The 20,020-nt window shown below is 42.5% G+C and overlaps 1 protein-coding gene across 1 annotated transcript; it reads left to right on the top strand.

Annotated features, from left to right (window-relative positions):
• The first annotated feature begins 3,706 nt into the window (after nucleotides 1–3,706).
• Nucleotides 3,707–16,470, top strand: PARL (presenilin associated rhomboid like). Its single transcript, XM_058844093.1, has 10 exons — nucleotides 3,707–3,864; nucleotides 3,956–4,154; nucleotides 5,034–5,174; nucleotides 7,659–7,707; nucleotides 9,075–9,170; nucleotides 10,482–10,631; nucleotides 10,951–11,021; nucleotides 12,366–12,467; nucleotides 14,286–14,383; nucleotides 16,138–16,470. The coding sequence occupies exons 1-10, from the start codon at nucleotides 3,776–3,778 to the stop codon at nucleotides 16,253–16,255; spliced, it is 1,113 nt and encodes a 370-aa protein (XP_058700076.1). The 5' UTR covers nucleotides 3,707–3,775; the 3' UTR covers nucleotides 16,256–16,470.
• The last annotated feature ends 3,550 nt before the right edge of the window (nucleotides 16,471–20,020 follow it).

Here is a 20,020-nt window from a genome sequence, read left to right on the forward strand (position 1 = left end):
ATGACATTAACAAACCAAGCTGTTTGTGCCTTCAGCCATGGCTCAAAGCAGGACAGACCTCTCGGGCTCCCAGCCAAAGGAGGTCTGGCAGCCTTGGACAGCTCTGCAGCCACTTTGCTGTTGCAGTTCCTCCTCTCTTTGCCTTCCTCTGTCTCAAGGAGCCACCCTCACTCACCCCTTGAGTGGGACCCCTTGTCCCATGAGTGTCTCGACAGCAAAACAAGAATCCAGGAAGGTGCACGCACATCCATCCCCTTTCAACCCCTTCCATGGACACCTTACCCTACAGGACCTGATTGTCCCTGCTGTCACACAGTGTCATGTTTATAAGATTGAGGTGATGGCACAGCTGATAGCAAATATGCATTGTAACTGTCCAAAGGAGAATGACTATAAACCAAACACGAATAAATACACAAAGTCCAGAGCATCATCCCTCACAAAGTACACACATAGGCTATATGCAAGTAAGAGCTGTAATGTGATAAAAACAAACCCTGTGGGAGCAAAAAGGATCACTGTAACATTAAAACCAGCACAGACAAAGTGTATGTGGTTTGAACACAGCACAGGAAGGGTTAACAAAGAAAAATATTGAAGTCACTTAAATAAACAAATTACTCCTGATAAGGTCTTTGGAAGTAAAAATGACTGGTAAAAGTGTCTAAAATGGAAAGTTAAAAATCTCTTTTACTTCTTTATCATTTTGTTACATAGAAAAACAGAGAAAGAGCATTGATTACAAGTTTCTTTTGTATATAGACATTTCTAACATCAGCAATATATGTCTTTGTACCCACTAATCACTTCTCAGTTCCGGCACATTCTGAGGCTGACCCATGGCCAGCAGCACAATCAGAAAAAGATAAAATGCCAATTTAAATACGGTACTAAGCCACTTAGAGCAGTTTCCCACCACAGTTCACAGAGGTTTTCTCTGGTCAGAGCCTAACCTTGGGGTGAGAAGGCTGGTTAGTGAGGGAAAAAAAAGGAAAGAAAAAGAAAAAGAAAAAAAAAAAAAAAGGAACAATGTTAATTCATTTCCAACGCTTCCGAAGAATATGACTTTGTAATTTTGCTCCTGAAGTTGTCATAACATCTTAATAACCTAATGAGTCTTATAGCCACTTGCAATTACAATATGCAGATCACTCTCAACTTGCTATTAACTTAGCCTTCACACAACGTACTACAAAATAACTTGGGTTGGAAGGGGCCACACGGATGCCATTTTCCCAGTAAAGCAGAGTTTCATTGCTGGGTCAGGTCACCCAAACCTTATCCAGTCACCACAGAGCAGTCTCCAGAGGTGGAATTTGCACAACACCCTCCTGTGGAGTATGTTCCTCGCACCCGTGCAGAACTTTTCCTGCTGCAATACGTGACTGCTGCCTCTCGTTGTCCACGTGCACCCTTGAGATAAACCACTGTTTATTCTGCTACTGGATTTTGGCAGCTCTGCACTCTGTCTGGTGGCCCAGGCGTGACTGGCATCGTGTAGGTGGCTTAGATGTCCCATGAGTGTCTCCACAGCAAAACAGGCAATCAGGAAGGTGCACACAACTTTTTCAGACTTACAAGCTACTTTCAAAGCAAACATCTGTTTCTTTTCCCATTTAATTTCAGGAGGCTGGCGGTGTGTACAGCAGACTGTTCTCTGCTAACACAGCTCTCCAGCCCTGCAGAGCTTTGCTGGCATGGAGATGGTGCTGGAAAGAGCAGCACAGTTCCAGAGAGCAGGAGCAGGGGACAACTGTGGCACCTGCTCAAGCATGTGTGGGTAACTACAGAATCATAGTCACCAAGATTGGAAGGGACCTTTCAGATCATCCAGTCCAACTGTCCACCCAGCACTGCTACTGTACCCCTAAGCTACTAAACCACATCACCCAGCACCAGGTCCAGATGCCTTTTGAGCACCTGTACCACCACCCTGGCAACCTGATCTGATGCCTGACCTCCTGAACAGAAAAAAAATTATGTTTCTAATATTTAATCTGAATGTCCCACCTCAGCTTAAAGCCATTTCCTCTGGTCCTTTCACCGCAGACACGGCAGAAGGGACTGGCCCCATCTCTCTACAGCCTCCTGCCAGGGAGCTGTGCCGGGCAAGGAGGTCCCTCCTGAGCTCCTGGAGACCAAACAGCCCCCGCTCCCTCAGCCACTCCTCATAAGACAAGTTTTCTAAACCTCTCACAAGCCCTGGTGCCCTTTGCTGGACAGGCTCCAGCACCTCAATGTCCTTTTTAAAATGAGGGGCCCAAAACTGCATGCAGAACTCGAGGTATGGCTTCACCCATGCTGAGTACAGGGGATCACTTCCCTGGTCCTGCTGGCTAAATGATTCTTGATACAGATACAGGGAAGAGCCTGGAAGGAGGTGGTGGGGTGGGAATCATCCAGCAGCCCTTTGCTGGAGCAGCCAGGTGGTGAGGTGAGGTGGGGTGGGGTGGGGTGAGGTGACGTTGGGCAGGGTGGAGGAGCCCAGGGAGGGAAGGTGCTGAGGTGTGGCAAGGTGATATGGAGCCACACAGGGAGCAAGGCAATGCTGAGGCAGCAGCTCCAGCCTTCACCTCACCTCCTGGGCTGCTGTGGGCTAGGAGGAAACAGGCTCTGCCTGTTCCATAAGGCTTCTGTAGAGCAGTACAATAAATCAGCCCTCCAGAGAAACCTTGAGAAATCAGAGGGCTGGCCAATCATCAACTGTGTGAAATTTCTTTTGAAAGTGCTGGATTCTGCACCTGGGATGGGACAACCCCCAATGTACCTACAAAGTGGGGAACAAGACCCTGGAAAGCAGTGCCACGGAAAAGGACCTGGAGGTCCTGCTCAGTGGCAAGCTGAATATGAATCAGCAGTACCCTGGCAAGCAGGAGGGCCAGCTGTGTCCTGGGGGCAGCAGGCACAGCATCACCAGTCGGGCCAGACTGGGAATGTTCCAGTCTGCTCTACTCTGCTCAGAGATGGCTTCACCTTGAGTCCTGGGGGGGGAGTTCTGGGCACCACAATAGAAAAATCACATCAAGCTATTCGAGAGTGTCCAAAGGACACAAGGATGGAGAAGAGCCTTGAGAAGCCAAATAAGAGGCTGAGGACACTTGGTCTGTTCAGCCTGGAGAAGACTGAGAAGAGACCTCATTACAGTCTGCGACTTCCTCGTGCGGGGAAGAGGAGGGGCAGGCACTGAGCTGTGGTGCCCAGTGGCAGGACCAGAGGGAATGGCCTGAAGCTGTGTCAGGGCAGGTTTAGGTTGGATATTAGAAAAAGGGTCTTCACTGAGAGGGTGGTTGGGCACTGGAATAGGCTCTCCAAGGAAGCGGCCACATTACCACGCCTGTCAGAGTTCAAGGAGCATTTGGCCAAAACTCAGGGATACATTGTGGGATTCTTAGGACTGGTCCTCTGCGGAGCCAGTAGTTGGACCCGATGGCTCACGTTGACCCTTGTGGGTCTCGTGCAACTCAGCACATTTTGTGATTCTGTGAAGTCTCGGCAGCCCCTGGCTTCACGGCGCCAGAACCGCTGACCAAGGGGGCCGCGGCGGTGAAGGCGCTGCCACGCTCATCATGGCGGCAGAGCAGGCCCCACCCACCCGCTATGGCGGCCCCGGGAGGGCTCCGAGCCGGCGTTGCTGCCCGCTGAGCCCCGGCGGCGGCACCGGGAGCCGCGCTGGCGCCTGTCCACCCTCCGTGCGGAGCGGCTGAGGAGCCGCGGGGAGCCGCGCCCGCCCTTCGGCACGCGGTGACCGAGCGGCTCCCCCGCCATCGGAGGGAAGATGTCGCCCGGCTGCCCCGGAAGCGCTCGGGGAGGCGCCAACATGGCGTGGCGGTGCTGGGCCCGCGCCGGGGCTCCGCGGCCGCACAGGTACTGCCGGCACGGCACGGGACATGGGAGTGTAAGGGAGGAAAGAGGCGGCTGGGGCGGGCGGTGCTGACGGTTCGCGTTTCTCCCGCAGGTTGGCGGTGCTGCTGCTGCAGCCGCGGCGGGGTTTCCGCCGGGCGCGGCCGCGGCCCGAGGAGCCCCCGGCAGCCGCCGCCGAGGCGCGGCCCGTGGCGCCGTCCCCGCGCCGCAGCCTCTGCCCGCCCTCACCCACCGCGGCCGCCGGCCGCCCCTCGCCGCGCCGCCTGGTGAAGCCGCTCCTGTTCACCGTAGGGGTAAGTGGCTCCTGCGGGCCCGGTGCTGTACCCGGCTGCGGGGAGCGGGTCGGTAAGGACCGTATCCCATCTTTCTCAGGGGAATGCTTCCTTCTTGGACTTCGCTTCTCAGTAACTTGGTCAGAGTTAACGCAAGGTTGTTGGCCAGATACCGTGGCGTTATACTGAGCTAATGCAAAGTAACTTCAGCTAAATCAATGGAAATATTGTAAAGGTATCTCAGCTTCATTCCATTTCAGTGAACTTAGTAATTTCATTGACCAGTTTTGTTTGTGAGCCTTTTTGATAAAGCATCCCATGACACTGGATGATTTACTTGAGTAAACTTGAGGAAATGGCCTCGAGATGCGCAAGGAAAAATTTAGATTAGATGTTAGAAAAAAAAAAAAATAACAGAAGGGGTTGCAAAGTGTTGAAACAGGCTGCCCAGAGCAATGGTGGAGTCCCCATCCCTGAAAGTGTTCAAAAAACACGTGGATGTGGCACTCGAGGACGTGGTGAACTCGGTGGTGCTGCTGGATTGACATTTGGAGTTACTGCTCCTAAAGGAGTTTTCAGCCTTAAGGGCCCTGTCATGGTGTGAGTGCTGCTGGTGAGCGGTGCCGCAGGTCCGGTTGCCGTGCTCGCAGCGCCCGGGGTGCGGCATTAGCCCGGGGTGCGGCATTAGCCCGGGATGCGGCATTAGCCCGGGGTGCGGCATTAGCCCGGGATGCGGCATTAGCCCGGGATGCGGCATTAGCCCGGGGTGCGGCATTAGCCCGGGATGTGGCATTAGCCCGGGGTGCGGCGTTAGCCCGGGGTGCGGCATTAGCCCGGGATGTGCCCTCGCCAGGGCCTGGGGGTGGAGCGGTCACTGAGCCTCTGTCCGGTGTTGCCCAGTTCACAGGCTCGGCCTTCGGCTCCGCCGCCATCTGGCAGTATGAGTCGCTCAAGTCGCGTGTCCAGACCTACTTTGAGGAAGCTCGAGCGGACTGGATGGATAAAATGCGGCCGCAGAAGAGAGGCGACTTCAGAAAGCAGGTACACAGCGCCAGGCCCGGGCTGCTCGCACAGGGCGGATCCCTGCGGGACTGCGAGGCACAGCCGCATCTCTCCTCTGGTGTGAGCATCGTTTGTGCAACAGATACTTGTCCTGGTTCTTCTAATTTGGAACTTGGAGAAATATTGGCTTCTCAAAAAATTACAGTAGATAAATTGACTTGCAAGGAAAACTGACAGAGTTAGTTCTAGAAAACTGTAACTCAATATCACTGCAAAAGTTATAGTAGAAAAATAGAGAAAAATACCACCCAGAGCTACAGGAAAGAGAGATCGGTAGTAAGAATTTGTTCCTCTAAACTAGGTACAGTTTGCTTTTTCACCATGAAGAAACCCCCAACAAATGTTCTTGCTGTATCTTAAGTGCTCTCAAAAGTGAACGTGACTTCCCAGAGGACAGAACTTGATTAAATTCTTAATTTCTTAAATTATAGATTAAATTCTCAGTCCTATGGTTAACACTTTTCAGTGCTCTGGCTTCTGAACTGCATGTGTATTTTCAGCCTCTAAACCCTTAAAAATACGAAGTTTTAGAGGGCTTTTTTACTTTAAGAGCTGATATTTCCACACAAGTACTTTTGAGTTTGGGCAGCAAGAACAAAATAAGTGCTGTGAGATTTGTTATAAATTTAGTTGGCATCCCAAAAGTATCAGTCATTTAGTTTTTAATTAGGTATACTTAAAACTAACCTAAATACTCATGGATGTTTGCATTTGTTTCAAGGTTACTACTGGCTTGTGATAGACCAGGCTTGATACTCTTTCAGGTCTGCTTGTCCAAGGGAAGTAGGGCTGAGCGTGGAGCTGGAGAGACTCGGGATCCTGGGTAGGACACACGGGAGGTGTTTTTCTAATGTGTATGGAGCACACCAGCACTGCTGTGGAACTGGGCATGTTGGATAACCCTGGTGAGCAGCAGAGCTCCATGTGACTCCTTGCTCACAGCCTCCACAAAAACCCAGTGGGCTGGGGGAAGAAGAAAAGCACAAAAACTTGGGGGTAAAGATCAAACAATCACCAGAAAATTGTTTAGTAAGTGTGAGAAGAGAGAAGAAAACAAGTGATGCATAGGCAGTCACTCTCAATCTCCTGTGGAAAGACCAGTGCCCAACCAGTTCATGAGAAAAAAATGTTAAAGCTCCTGAAATTGCCTCTTTTGGGGGGATGCTATTAGTTGGTAGGGAATATCTCTGGTTAGTTCAGGTCATTTGCTTGGTTGTGTCCCTTTCCAGCCTGTTGCAGCCTGCAGCAGCAGAGCCAGAAATGCAAAAGATATTGATGTGGTGCAAACACCATTCACCAAAATGTAGAACATTAGTGTTATTAGTACTGACTTGGTCAAAAATCGAAAACACAGAACCATGTACAAGCTGCTAGAAGGAATATTACTTTATCCAGGCCTGCTTTCTTGCTTGGTGTGTATGAACTTCAGGGGAGATTATGATCAGCACTTAATATTTTTAAATAATTATGCCTTTATACTTTTGTTTTCCTTCAAAACCTGAAGGGGAAGATCTGGTGATTAGCTATCCAAAAAAGAAAACTAAACTGCCCTGTTAATAGGCTTAAACTCCCAATCCCCATCTTCAGTGGGTAAGTTCTATTTCTAAGAGTTCAGGATTCACCTCGTTGTTTCTGAGGGCATGTAATCGTTGTGTTTTAGAAAAATCATGTCTGTCCTTTTACTGAGGAATATCCTCTGCCAGAGAATGAAACAAAAAAATGCAATGAAGCTGTTACTTTCATATCAAATAGTGAATACTTTGTTTCATACAGCATTACATCCCCTTCCTTCAACCTGCAGATAATTTAATCTCAGTGTCCCCATCCATACATGGTTGGAAGGTCAAAATACATGTCCAAAATTATTACAAAGCTGAGGAAGGGAAAGGGGGGTGCAATTTATCTGTGGGCTGACTGCACTCAAAATAAACTTTTTCAGAGGTTTTAAACTTGGAGGAGGGCTGGGTGAACTGGACGCAAGGGGGAATGGATTCCACATCTTGTGAGCCACCTCTGCAAAAGTGATCCTGGCACAAAAGTGGAATCACTCAAAGGTGGGTGGTGTGATGTTAGACAGCATTAGGGTGAGGCTTAGTCGAGGCAGGATTTATGCTAACTTTGGCTAATCTGCTAAAGTCAGCATTATGGGCTAGATCTTTGTTTAATGCAAGCAGGATAAACCCATTGGAGTTGTGTAAAAGGATATAACCTCATTCTTTCTGAAGAAACTCTTCATCCATATTGGGGTATTTTATGAAAAGGAGGGTAGATAGCTGTTCTTCAGTAAGGAAAATGTCAACTAGAAAAGCTAAAGCAATCAGAAGTAAAAAAAAATTGAAACTGATTTACTTCACAGATTTCAAACAAATGCCTTCCACTCTTAAAAATTTATAAACTTACATGTCTGTTTTTGAAATTGCAAGTGCTTCAGGGTGTCACTGACGGACAACAATTCTGTTTCAGGTTAACAGCTGGTGGAATAACCTGACTGAGGGTCAGCGGACTGTGACAGGTTTGTGTTAGCTTACAAGTATTAGACATTCACAGGAAGAGAAATATGGCAAACAGGTACAGTATGTTAAAACAGATGGCTTTCATACCATGTTTAGGTTATTGAGTGCAAAGCATGTGTAAATTTACACCTGCACATACACTATTTCTGCTACACTTCCTTCTCACAAGCTATTTTTTGTATGCCTTAAAAAAGTTCCTGTGCATCTGTGTGAGAGGGTGGGGAGGATTAAGTAGAATCCTCCCCCATCAATATTTTTCTCACAAATTATGAAAACCAGCAAATGCTTTTAGAAGTAAGGGGTGTATATATTCCACTGAAAGGTAGGAATTAAATTACCTAATAGTTACATGTTTTCAGTATGACATAGGAAAAGTAGCAAAAAAATAGCATTTGAGCTTTCCTTTGGTTATAGTGTAGTTTTGATTGGTCAGCCTAATGCCAGCTGAAATCCCTAAGATAAATGTAATGTGTGAAACAAAATTGATGAGAACTTGATTTGAATCCAATAGCTGAGCCCTATCTCCTGCTACATATTCTACATTAACTATTTACTGAATCTGTATTAGCAGGTTGTAAGGTTACTTAAATGCTATTTCTTTGCCATTTAACAGTTATTTTCACCTTTAATGTTTCCAGCTATTATAAAACATTATAAATACCTAAATGCTTGGAGAGAAATAGAGAAGGCACTTTAAACAAGAAATAATGCATTTTCATTATGTGTCCAATAATTTACACTCTTACTCAAAGTAAAGTAAGATTGCAGTAATATCTGTGAAGTAAAATGATGTGCATTTGCTGTCTCCCAAAGGTCACTGTGCACTAGCAATGCCAATTCAACTTTACAATTTTCTCAAAACCAAAGCTCCTCCCCAGAAATGAACAGGGTGTGTACTGTGTACTTGTATGGTTATCCCAGTCTTCTCCTCTTGTGCAGTTAAATGCAACTGTGCAGGAGATTGGTGTCATTTGGAAATAAACAGCAAGAGGGGCAGGAAATGGGACCTCTTAGCTGCCTCCTGTTTCACTGATTCTGCAATAGAATATAGCAGTTGGAAACCATAGCTTGAGCCTTCTCAGCACAGATCTTTCTGGACTGTTGGATTCATTACACTGTATGTTAGAACAGTTGCAATTTAATGTTATCTTTCTGAAAGACTTTCACTATATAAATGTAGCTTTCAGTATTTTTCATAGCTTTTTCTAAACTGTATACAAAGTAAAAAGTGGATATTGCCTTTAATGGAATTGTGAAGAAAAATTACACTTCCACAATCTGCCTTTTTAAATACTTGCTTTCAGTGAACATTATGGTGTACTGCATTCATAATTTGATTTTATACTTTCTTTTCCCCTCTTGATAGGTATTATAGCTGCAAATGTCTTTGTATTCTGTTTGTGGAGACTGCCTGGCATGCGACGGATTATGTTTACATATTTCACCTCAAATCCATCCTCCAGTAAGTGAACAATAATTTGCATGGCTTTCCTACACAGAGATATAATAGAATCTCTTATGACACTGCAGAAGGCTCAGGTGGCATGTGGCTTACTTGGAGCTCCATCACCCACAGGCTATCTCAGTCATGCCCAAACACATTTATTCCATCTAGGCAGGAGATGGTTTGATGGGAAGGATGTTAGGAGTAATGGATATGATTTTTTAAAACAAAGACAACTGGTGCTTTTCTAAATATTTTAACATCAAAACTGTTGCCTGCTATCTGGCCTTTTCCTGCGAGCAGTGGGATGCAGCTCCTGCCTGAATAAAGGTGAGAGGTACTCTTCCCAGTGACATCAGCCAAACTGTACTACATAATGCCATTCATAAACTGGACTCAAATGTGATTATTTCCTCCCTTTAATGTTCTGTGGGATGCAGCTAGAACCATCATCAGTCACATGCACCTGTGCTTTCATCAGTAGACAAGTATTAGTCTGTAGGTTGTGCGCAGAGTCCTTGCTGCAAAGCTCTGCTTTGAGTCACATTAAGGAAACCCAAACAAACCCAAGCACCAACTTGGCTTTCACTGTGTGTGAAATGTGTTGAATATATTAACCTAGGGAAAAAATTGAGTAATATTTAATGGCAGAAAAATGAGGTTTCATTTCTGCAGCAGAGAAAAGAATTAAAAGGACAAGGAGACAAATGTGTCGGAAGGTATTTTCTGCTATCCTCTTAATTTCTGCTGAAAACCTGTAAACTCAACCAGTTCCCCCACACACTCCAAAGCTAAAGATATCTGCTCCCCAGATCTGAGCATGTCATCCCAAACACTGCTGTTTTAAATAATATTGACCTTCAAACCTGCTAATTGGCTTCTTTGCATTTTCAAGGCTGCCATGTCAGTGAGGAAAGCTTTTTCAAAAAGGAATGCTATCTTTTCTCTGAGTTCATCTTTGTTGCAAATTTTATATGGCTGCTCATTTATTAAAAAGCCATATACATATATAAATAAAATAGCTTTTTTCTTTTTCAAAGCATAGGACACATGTCATAAGGTAATGCTTTCTATGAAACAATCCCCAGTAGGTAGCTAAGACTGTTATTACAACTTGTATATCTTTGGGGTGTATGTTACCTTTCCAAAAGGCATTGCTTGGAATTTGAAATTTGTTTCGTTGCTGGATTTATTACGTAGCTTGTATTTGAGAATCTAGGCATAATTAGCCTATAGTGTGTCTTGATAAATTTCTAGTCTACATGATGTGTAAGTTGAAGCAAATTAAAATACTGACTTCTTTATGTGAATTGCTTTTCTCTTTTGTAGAAGCCCTGTGTTCTCCCATGCTGCTCTCTACGTTTAGTCACTTCTCCCTGTTCCACATGGCAGCAAACATGTATGTTCTATGGAGCTTTTCCAGCAGCATTGTCTCTCTTCTGGGCTGTGAGCAGTTCATTGCAGTATATCTTTCTGCTGGTAAATATATATATTTACAACACTTAAAGAATATAAATATGTGTTCGTAAAAGTAAACTGTGTGCTTTTAGTCACACACGTTGCTTTATACTAAAGGCATCTTAATTGCTGTCGTACAGATTTTTGGTGGGTTTAAGATACTGGGCTTTGAAATATGATAAAACCATATCTGGATTTAATTCCTGCCTTATTACCAAAATAAAATAGCTCTTAATCCAGTCTCTTGGAATTTTTGTGACAAAAGATGGCAGTTAATTGTATTTTCTGATGCTGGTCTGCATTGCTGTCATCATTTCCAGTAGCAATTTCTCTTTTTCAGGGGTTATCTCTACTTTTGTCAGTTATGTTGCTAAAATGGCCACGGGAAGGTTTGAACCATCCCTTGGAGCTGTAAGTATCTTGGAATATGAGAAACTGATAACGATCTTTGAAGCAAATTTGAAAGCCTGCTGTATTCTTTAACCTCCTTAAAAGCCAAGAGTATATTTGGGGTAATGGAAACTAGAAAGTTTTACCAAAATCAAGTAACCAGGTACACTCTGGTTGTCCTGTGCAACAACTTGCCTGTTCTTCAGATACATTATGTCTGCTGCAGCAGCTGCCCAGAACTAACACCACTTAATGCTGAGGGTTGTAAATGAGTCCAGAACAGCAGGAGCTCTTGTCCCTGAACAGACCAGTTATGTAATTTTATTGCAGAAATTGTATTTCATAATTGTGTAGCAGTCTAGTCTAATTAAAAATAGAATACTTGGGAAAGAGATAATGTAATCAGACAATCAAACCCAGCATGTGATCCCAGTGGATGTTGTAGGGCATGCTGTGCAGGAAGGGCAGCACTCCTGCCAAAAGTCTCACCCAATGAATGATATGAGGGAGGCTGAGGAGCTCCTGTAGCTGCCAGTTCTTTTAAGTGTTTTTAGTGGTAGAATGTTTTAAAACACTTAACTTGCATTAAATTTGAGGTTAACGTAGACATTTGCCAGGTTTTAAAGGCTCTATTTACTATACTGAATAATTTTGATGAAAGCCCAAAGTCATATTCTCATTATTCTGTTAGAATGAGAAAAACTGTTTAGCTGTGCTGAAGTTAAAACTTTTGGAAATGCTATCTGTGTATTGTCCCTTTGTCTTATGAATAAATTATATCTAGAGCAAGTTACTTTCCCTTAGTTTTACTGATCTGAATTTACTGAAATTACCATGGATTGCATTAGTTTACTGCATTCAGAGGCTTTCCATTGAGATTATTTCAGGGGTACAAAAGCCCATGGTCAATTTAGTACAGTCCATGGAATTACTTGTTTCATTGACAAAAGATTTTTGTTCCTGTCCATCTGTTATTTTCCTTGATTTTGTACAAGCTTCAGAATGATTCCCTTCATCAGATGTGTCTATGCTTGATTACTACAAGATTTCTAGGGTTTACTTGGGAAAAAGCACATTCCAGAAATCATTACCTTAAATTTGGGAGTGGGTATTTTGTAATTAAATAAGAGGATTTGAAGGATGTTTTTCCCCAGTATTTATAATTCCAAATATTGAAATTAAATAGTAGTGTCTTGTTTTATTTTTATTCTGTACTTTTCTGTGGTGCTTTATACTTTGAGGTTTACCACAGGGGGCTGCATTTGAAAATAAAAGCCAAAAGGAAAACAGGCTCACATGCAGAAAAATATATTATCCCTCATGGAATATCTTAGCTTGCTTTAATGTGTTTTCCTGTATTCCCAGTCAGGAGCTATAATGACTGTCCTTGCCGCCGTGTGTACGAAGATGCCGGAAGCAAAACTGGCCATCATACTTCTTCCGATGTTCACATTTACAGCAGGAAGTGTAAGTGCCTTGGAACTTCAAAGAGATGCTACTCTCAAGAAACATTTTTCCCCTTCCTCTTCAGTATCTGAGCATGTGTCCTCTTCATCTGTGTTTCTAAGCTGTTAAGTTTATTTTGGAAGAGAAGAGGGGTCATGGAAGTCCCAGGGATTGATTCTGAATTGTTGCAGCCCAGCACAGTCTTTACAGCAGAGTGTGGCAAGTTCAGAATTATCCTAAATTCCACCCTCCACGGGTCTGTTTCAGATCTAATCCCAAGAGGTGAAAGAATTTGGGAGGGAGTCAGGTTTACCTGTGTGAGGAAACCTACATACATACATCCTCTTCTTTCTGATGGGTGGTATTTTTTATAGCAGCACTTGAAACAGGCTGATGTAAAACTGGTATGTGGTCTTTAAAGAAAAAATTATCAAGATGAGAAAGACAGAATTTCACTTCTTGAGATTATATTCCAGCCCTGGAGGAATATTTGTCTCCTCTTTTGTATATCATCTTTTGATACTTTTAGGAATACTGTGGAATTAGAAGTAGGCTACTGAGACTTGTCTTCATGTGTAGTACTAGGACTCCTTTTTTTGTTTCATTAAGTTGTTTTATGCACATCCACTGCCACATTTAAGAAAAGCTTCTCATGTATATCTTAACTTGCTTTAATAAGTTAATCATCTTTGGTCTGCTGCTTAAAGTTGTTTTACTGCTTAAAGCAGTTAAGCCAGGTCATTCTAAGATCATGAGATTTAATACTTTTTGTAAGTGAAGCTTATAGATTTGAACAAACATTCTTAGCTGTAGCCTTCATGTTTTTCTTGCACTTCTGCTTGAGTTGACCTGGGGATTTTTGGGGTTTTTTTTTGTTTTGTTTTTGGGTTGTTTTTGCATGCTACCCTTTAACTGCATCTTTCTTAAAAAGGTGGTCAGGGTAGAAATACAGGCAGAGCCACAGAGAGCATTGCCATGAACAAGCACTCATTGCAACAACAAAACAAGAGCAGTATCAGCTTTTGCAGTATAAACGTTGGAATGATTTTATCCCAACTATATAATTGTATATCTCAGCTTTACAGACTCCTTTAATCTACCTTACCTATGCTGTAATGGGCTTTCAAATTAAACAAGCCAGTGTAGTAATGGAGCTTCACCTATGCTTAAGGAAAGAAATCCTGCCTAAAGTACCATTTCATCCAAGCATTAAATCTGTCAGTCTTTATGAAGTCTTGTGTATTGACAGTTAGGGTGCTTTGTGTGTCCTGAAGATGATACACCAGCAGCTCATGCTGCTCTGGCATGAGTTGTTCACTGTCATCCTCATTTTATACCTTCCAACAAATGTTTATATCAGATAACATAACAGGGATGCTGCCCCACATGTTCCATCCACTAGAGGGTTGTGTTCAGGAGCACAGATGCACATAAATCTAAGGTACATCAGAATTAGAGGATGAGAATGTTGCAATTACATATTTGTGGTGTCTTTTATAGCATGTACTCTTTCAATAAATTTCTGTTGCCTTCTGACCCAAGTTTGGAATATATTTGTAGTTTTAGAAATGAAGATTGGAAGAGACTGAGTGTTTGAAAAGAACACACTACCACCCTGTACTATTCTGTAGCTGCTCACATCTGTATTTTGACAGCACAATACAGCTGAAGACTGAGTCTCTTGTTTAAAAACACTTTTTACAGTAATTTCTTTGATATAAAATTTATAGGATGTTCTTTGATTCCAAATTTTTGCTCTGTGCTAGAATAGAAATCTGTTATCATTGGCCATTTTATGCTGTGACTGATCCTGTCCATTCCATCTTCTCTCCTTTCTAGGCTTTAAAAGCCATAATTGCATTTGACACTGCAGGGCTTGCTTTAGGCTGGAGACTTTTTGACCATGCTGCACACCTTGGGGGAGCTCTCTTTGGAATGTAAGTCTGTATTTACTACCTGTTTTATATTTAAATTAATCCTGTGTTTTTCTCTCTTCCTATATTGCTGAAGTGTGGGGTGTTTTTTTTGTAAAGTTGTCTTAACTAGCAATGAATACAATTAATTGTTACTCTTTTAGTGCTGTAAAATTTTTATGAAAAACACTGTTAACAGATGAACTGAAAGAATTGAGCTGAACTGCCTTAGAATCGTGGATTAGATGTCAGGTGGTCCTGTAACCTGGGCTGGCTGTCTCTGTCCTGCTCTTGCCAGCACATTGAAAAGAGTCACAGGACAGAAAAGATTCTCACTAAGCACAGAATGGACAAATTAAAATAACTTTAAAGAGCTAAAAAAATGTCTTTGTGTCAGTGTTTTTCCTCTAATTGCCAATTTACAGAGAGCTACAGAGTTAATAAAAGCTCAGGCCAAATTCCTTTGAGCAGCCTCTAGTGCAGTTTTCTCAGTGTTGCTGTATTGCCTTTGTGGGGAGCCTTCCTAATTAGTAAGAACTACTAGAAACAAGTTTGTAGGAAACAGTTCTCTATTGTTCCATGTTTGAACTACATTGAATTTTTCCCTTTCTACCCAATTGTACATATACTGTTAAAAGCATTTTTTAATGTTTTATGTAGGCATTTGAAAAGACTACCTGAGATTTCATTAGGCCAGACTTAAAGGCAATTTAACTAGCTTGTAGACCAAATAGTTTCCTATTCCTTGACTTTGGTGTCAGTAAGCTCTGTGCTGTACAGTCTCCCTTTCTGCCCTTCTCTGGTATCACAAATGCATCTGATGTAGTCTTGCTAATAAGTGCTTTCTGTCCTGATGGATTTGTATCAGCTTGTTCGTTGTAATGAAGGAACAACCTGCATTGGTAGTGCAGATTCACATAGTAAAAGGGGATAGCAGTTGCAGTAAAAATGGTCTGGAGTTGCCAAGTTTCTTGCTTTCTTGACCTATATATGTTTTACCGGTTTGTTCTACTCAGTGATGATTTTGCTCACTTCACCCTAAAAGAGGGCCTTATTTAGGACCTATGTTCAATGGCCAAAGTATTTCCTATACATTGCCTCTCACTTTAGGAAGCAGCTGTAAGATTTAAAGGAATGGCCAGTTCACTGGCTGCTGGTTCATGAAAAATGCTTTTGTGACTCAGGTGTGGAGTTGGGCTTGGGAGAGAACCTTCAACCTCTTTCCATGTGATTGCTTCCCCTCATGCCTCTCCACTGTTACCTCCATTGCTTAATCACTTATGTTGATATTCATGTATTGGCATACATAATTGTCTGTGAATATAAACAAAGGTAGAACACTTTGATAGATTAATCTTCAGGTGCATATAGAAGAAAATTAATTTTGAATGGAACGTGGTTGTTCTTTATGGGGCAGTTGTATTTATATAGAGAAGGAAGAACACTTTTCCTTGGCATTGCCAGTAAGGATCAGCAAAACAAAAGAACTGTTTTAACAGTATTTTAAATTGAGATAATTTTTTATGCCTTTCTAAGTAGAAATCACAAGTTTGAAATTAAGGGAATGAAAACTATTCATTCTCAGGACTGAGAACAACAAAGTTAACTGTTTAGAGTTAAGAGAATGAGTGGCTTACCTGCCATTTTCCAAGCAGGTTGTTCTTTGTGCCTTAGTTTATCTTGTCTCTTATAGTGAGTATTTACTTGGTTTCAATGCCCAGCCTGTTTTCCCTCAGATGCAAAGAGAGGTCACAGTTAACTTTGACTTTCTTTCCTAGGTGGTACGTGACTTATGGCCACGAGCTCATATGGAAGAACAGAGAACCACTGGTGAAAGCTTGGCATGAAATGAGGACAAAGAACACAGGAAAGGGAGGAGGCGGAAGATCTAACTGATTCAAATCCTAGAGATTCCTTGTGCCCAAATGCTGTCTTACTTGAAGACATGGGATTGAATTGGTTTTGAAGGTTTTTTTTGCTACTCCACATTAAGCCTCCAAGGAGCTGAAGTTTCTAATGTAACAAAATTATGTTACAAAAATGCATATCTATAGAAAATGAACTCTGACAAAGGTGGAACAATAAAGGTTTTTATCCTATTGCTTTCTGAAGTAACAGTCTGCATTACCTTTTTAAAGGTGGAATAAAACATGTTTTTAAATTAAGTGACCTAAATCTCTGTTAAAAAAAAAATGAGGTACAACTGGTTAATACTAAGGAAGATAAACATTTTCAGAACTGAGGAAGTTAATGGATCACACACACCCCTAATGTGTGCCAGACAATACAAGGTGTTTTCCTAGAAGGGAAAGCGGGACTCAAATAAGGCCAACATGGTGAAGTTCAGTGGTTTTTATTGTTGAAAAGATTGGATGAAGTGAGGCAATGGTCTTGCTTGATTCAAAACCTGAAATGCATGAAGCAATACTGGATTGTTTGCCAAGGCTTATGTACTGGTTTAATGGTCCAGCTTTGCCACCAGGCTTATTCAACTTCTGTTTTTGATTTCTGTTGAGTTCCAACAAGCTTTCAGATCTTGTTAGATTTTACTACAATGATACATCCTTTTCATAATTACGTGCTGGGGAAGAATGACATACTGTAGTTTTTGATATTCTATTATGAGTTACACTGCTTTCTGTATTCTTTCACTACACTGATTTGGGGGTGGGGTGGAGGGGTGTTCTTTAAGCTGTGCTGTATTGTTTCCTTTAAGGTTTTTCTAAGAATTTTAAACCTGTAACATCTGGTTCAGAATCTGCCAGAAAACAAGCCGATTCAGTAAAATCTGAGATCAGCAATACTGTAACCAGAAGTAACTACTAAAGTAAACCTGAGGGTAGTACCATGACCAATGTTCCTATTTTACAAGTAATAACTGGATTTGGGGTGTGCTGCTACTCTGTGCCTGTCGTACAAGGATGATACTGAACCCATTGCAAAAGGCTGAGGAATCTGCCCAGACACAAGCTGGTGGGTTCAAGCCCTTAACTCTTTCCTGTCAGCTGAGTTTGTCCTTCTGATGGACTGACCTGCCAAAGAGCACATTGCATTTGTAAGAAGAAACTTGTGGATGTTTTTATTTTACAGCAGTGCCTCACATAAAATATGTTTTCTGTGGGGAAAAGGAGTACATAATGCATTAGTTTTAATAAATGATGGAGTACAAAACTGGTGTAAACTCCCTGTCCCAGGCCAGTGCTTGTTCAGTTTTTTTTCTTCATTGGAAAAATGAGGCACTTGAGGATTTGTAACTTCATGTGCCTGTCACCATAAACACTTAAAAATGAAGGAGCTGGAGGATCTAATATTCCTTTTATCTGCTCCTAAAGTTTCCTGGCTTTCGGTTTCCAGTCTATCCCTTACTCCCCTTTCCTGCTCTGTGCTGTGGTATTCTGGCCAAGCATGCCGGTTCCCAGAGCTTCAGCCACAGTGCAGCCCTGCCTGCAGCAGAGAGAGGGCAGCCGAACATGCAGCTAGAGCACAGCACAGCCAGGGAGAAGCCAGCAGCAGCAGATGATGGCCACTGAACAGGTTTGTCCTCAGGGACCATTTCATGCCAGAAAACCTGAAAATCCATACCTCAGACTACTTCACATGCTGGGTTTGGATCTATTGTGTTCACTCCTGTTTTCTCCCCGTTTCTCTTCTTTGTGTTACCTCTTGTCCATTCAACAACTTACTTAGTCCCTTCAACAATTATGTTATTTGCTCAGAGTTTTTCAGAGATCCTGGCTGAAAGCAGCAGGGAGTAATGCTGCATAAAACCTGAAGAACATTATATTTTACAGGTCTAGTAGGATAAGCCAAAGTTGCAATTAAGTTCTTCAACACAGCACCAGTACCTCCTGGCCCTGTATGGTCTGCAGGGAGTGAAGTCCCGCCTGTGCTGTATTTGCCCTCCCTGCAGCATGTTGCTGCGCCCTTTCAGCCTGCAGGAAGGGACTCAAAGCACCTGAAAAAACATCCTGGAACTGCCACAGAGGTTTGGAAGTCACCAGCTTTCCAGCCAGTGGCTGTGGTTTGAGGGACTGATGCCTAAGCTTCACATTAACTTTAAACATAAGAGCATTCACCCTTCTACAGGCTGTTCAATATCTCCATTTTCCTCATTTATAGAGACCCTAGAGGTGTGTACCATATGTAAGGTTGTACAAAAATCTTTACCAAGCAGTGGGTTTCATGTCATTTTGCACCTGAGCTTTCTGCAGCATTGCCTGGGAAAGACAAACTATCTTTTCTGTCCAAAATGACTTTAAAACTGCAATAGGAAAACCAGTTATCAAGTCACTCAAACATGGAATGCCCTGAAGTTACAACAGCTTACTAGAGTACATAAGATACCTTTCTGGCAAGCAAATACCCTTCTTGCAAAGTGTGGCATCAGCACGTGTCAGTATCTCAACATTTAGTCACCTTTGACTAACAAAGAATTTAGAAGAATGACCAAAAAAAAGCCCAAAATCCAACCCCAGGGAAAAATAAAACAACAAAAAGAACCAATAATCTAAAACAAAACCAACCACAAGGAAAGACTTTCCCCTCCCTTTTCAAAGAGATTATTGTGATAAAAATACAAAGTGGTGATTATGTGGACACTTGGCAGAGACAACAGCTAGTGTTTGTGTAGGAAAATTGCAATAAGTATAAAATCATGGTTAATCATGTAGAGACACAATTCTTCATCCTTTTAAGTCTGCTTTGCCCTTGCCATGTTTAAGGAATAATTTGTTTCAGTGATCTGCTCTATTGGAATTTAATTTTAGTGTTAAAACTCTTTGAGCTTTCAGCCCCCATTCCTGGCAGCAAGAGCTGTTTTGCTTTCTGATTTGATGGCTTTTGTCTTAGTGTTGCAGTATTCCACCCCTCCTCCTCCCAAGCTTTTAATCATGACAAATCTTCTAAATGTAGACAACTTTTTAATCTCATCCAGCATCTTCTGGTTTTCCTGTCTGAGTTAGCCTTTGTGCCAATTTCATCCTACAAGCTGTGATGAGCAGCTGCTCAAAGCACTCCCTGATGCTGTAGGTGGGCTCTGAGACATGCAGTGCCAGAGCTGAACTCAGTACTAGGAAGCGTCAGGCACAGGATGAGCAGAGACATCCGATTTATTCACCAATGTATTTTGCTAAGTCAGGCCTAGGAACAAGGATCAGTGTCATTTGTACTGTGCCAGTGATAACATGATAAAACAGATGTTCTGTTTTCTCACATGGATGTAAAATCTGTTTCTCTTTACCACATGAGATTTATTTTTAAAAATGACAACATAAAATAGAGCAGTTTTCTTGAACTGAGAGCAGTAGAAAATTAAAAAATGTCTTCCTGCAAATTTCTAAATATATTAAATAATATATATAATACATAAATATTTCTAAAAGTAGAATTACATTTGTGGGGTTTTCAGACAACAAATGAAACACAGCATCCAATAGCCTATATAGTATTGTGACAAGAGTTCTGTGTTAGGATCAAATTTTACCTGCCATTTCTGAGTCTCCTTGTCCCAGCTAGCATGTGAGGAGGAGGTATGGTGAAATCAAAACCATTAGCAGCAGGGGCAAGTGCTAAATCAGATATTTAGGACAACAGGATCATCTGCAAACGAATTTCTTTTTATCCCATGATTGTGTTTCAGAGAGAGGCCAAACACCCAAGGAG

The sequence above is a fragment of the Poecile atricapillus genome, chromosome 8 (genome assembly GCF_030490865.1).
Source record: "Poecile atricapillus isolate bPoeAtr1 chromosome 8, bPoeAtr1.hap1, whole genome shotgun sequence".
In the NCBI taxonomy this organism is placed as follows: Eukaryota; Metazoa; Chordata; class Aves; order Passeriformes; family Paridae; genus Poecile; species Poecile atricapillus.

Coding starts and splice junctions, on each gene's coding strand:
- PARL (XM_058844093.1), top strand. CDS start 3,776: ATGTCGCCCGGCTGCCCCGGAAGCGCTCGGGGAGGCGCCAACATGGCG. Junction 3,865..3,955: donor GGGGCTCCGCGGCCGCACAG/GTACTGCCGGCA, acceptor TTTCTCCCGCAG/GTTGGCGGTGCTGCTGCTGC. Junction 11,022..12,365: donor TTGAACCATCCCTTGGAGCT/GTAAGTATCTTG, acceptor CTGTATTCCCAG/TCAGGAGCTATAATGACTGT.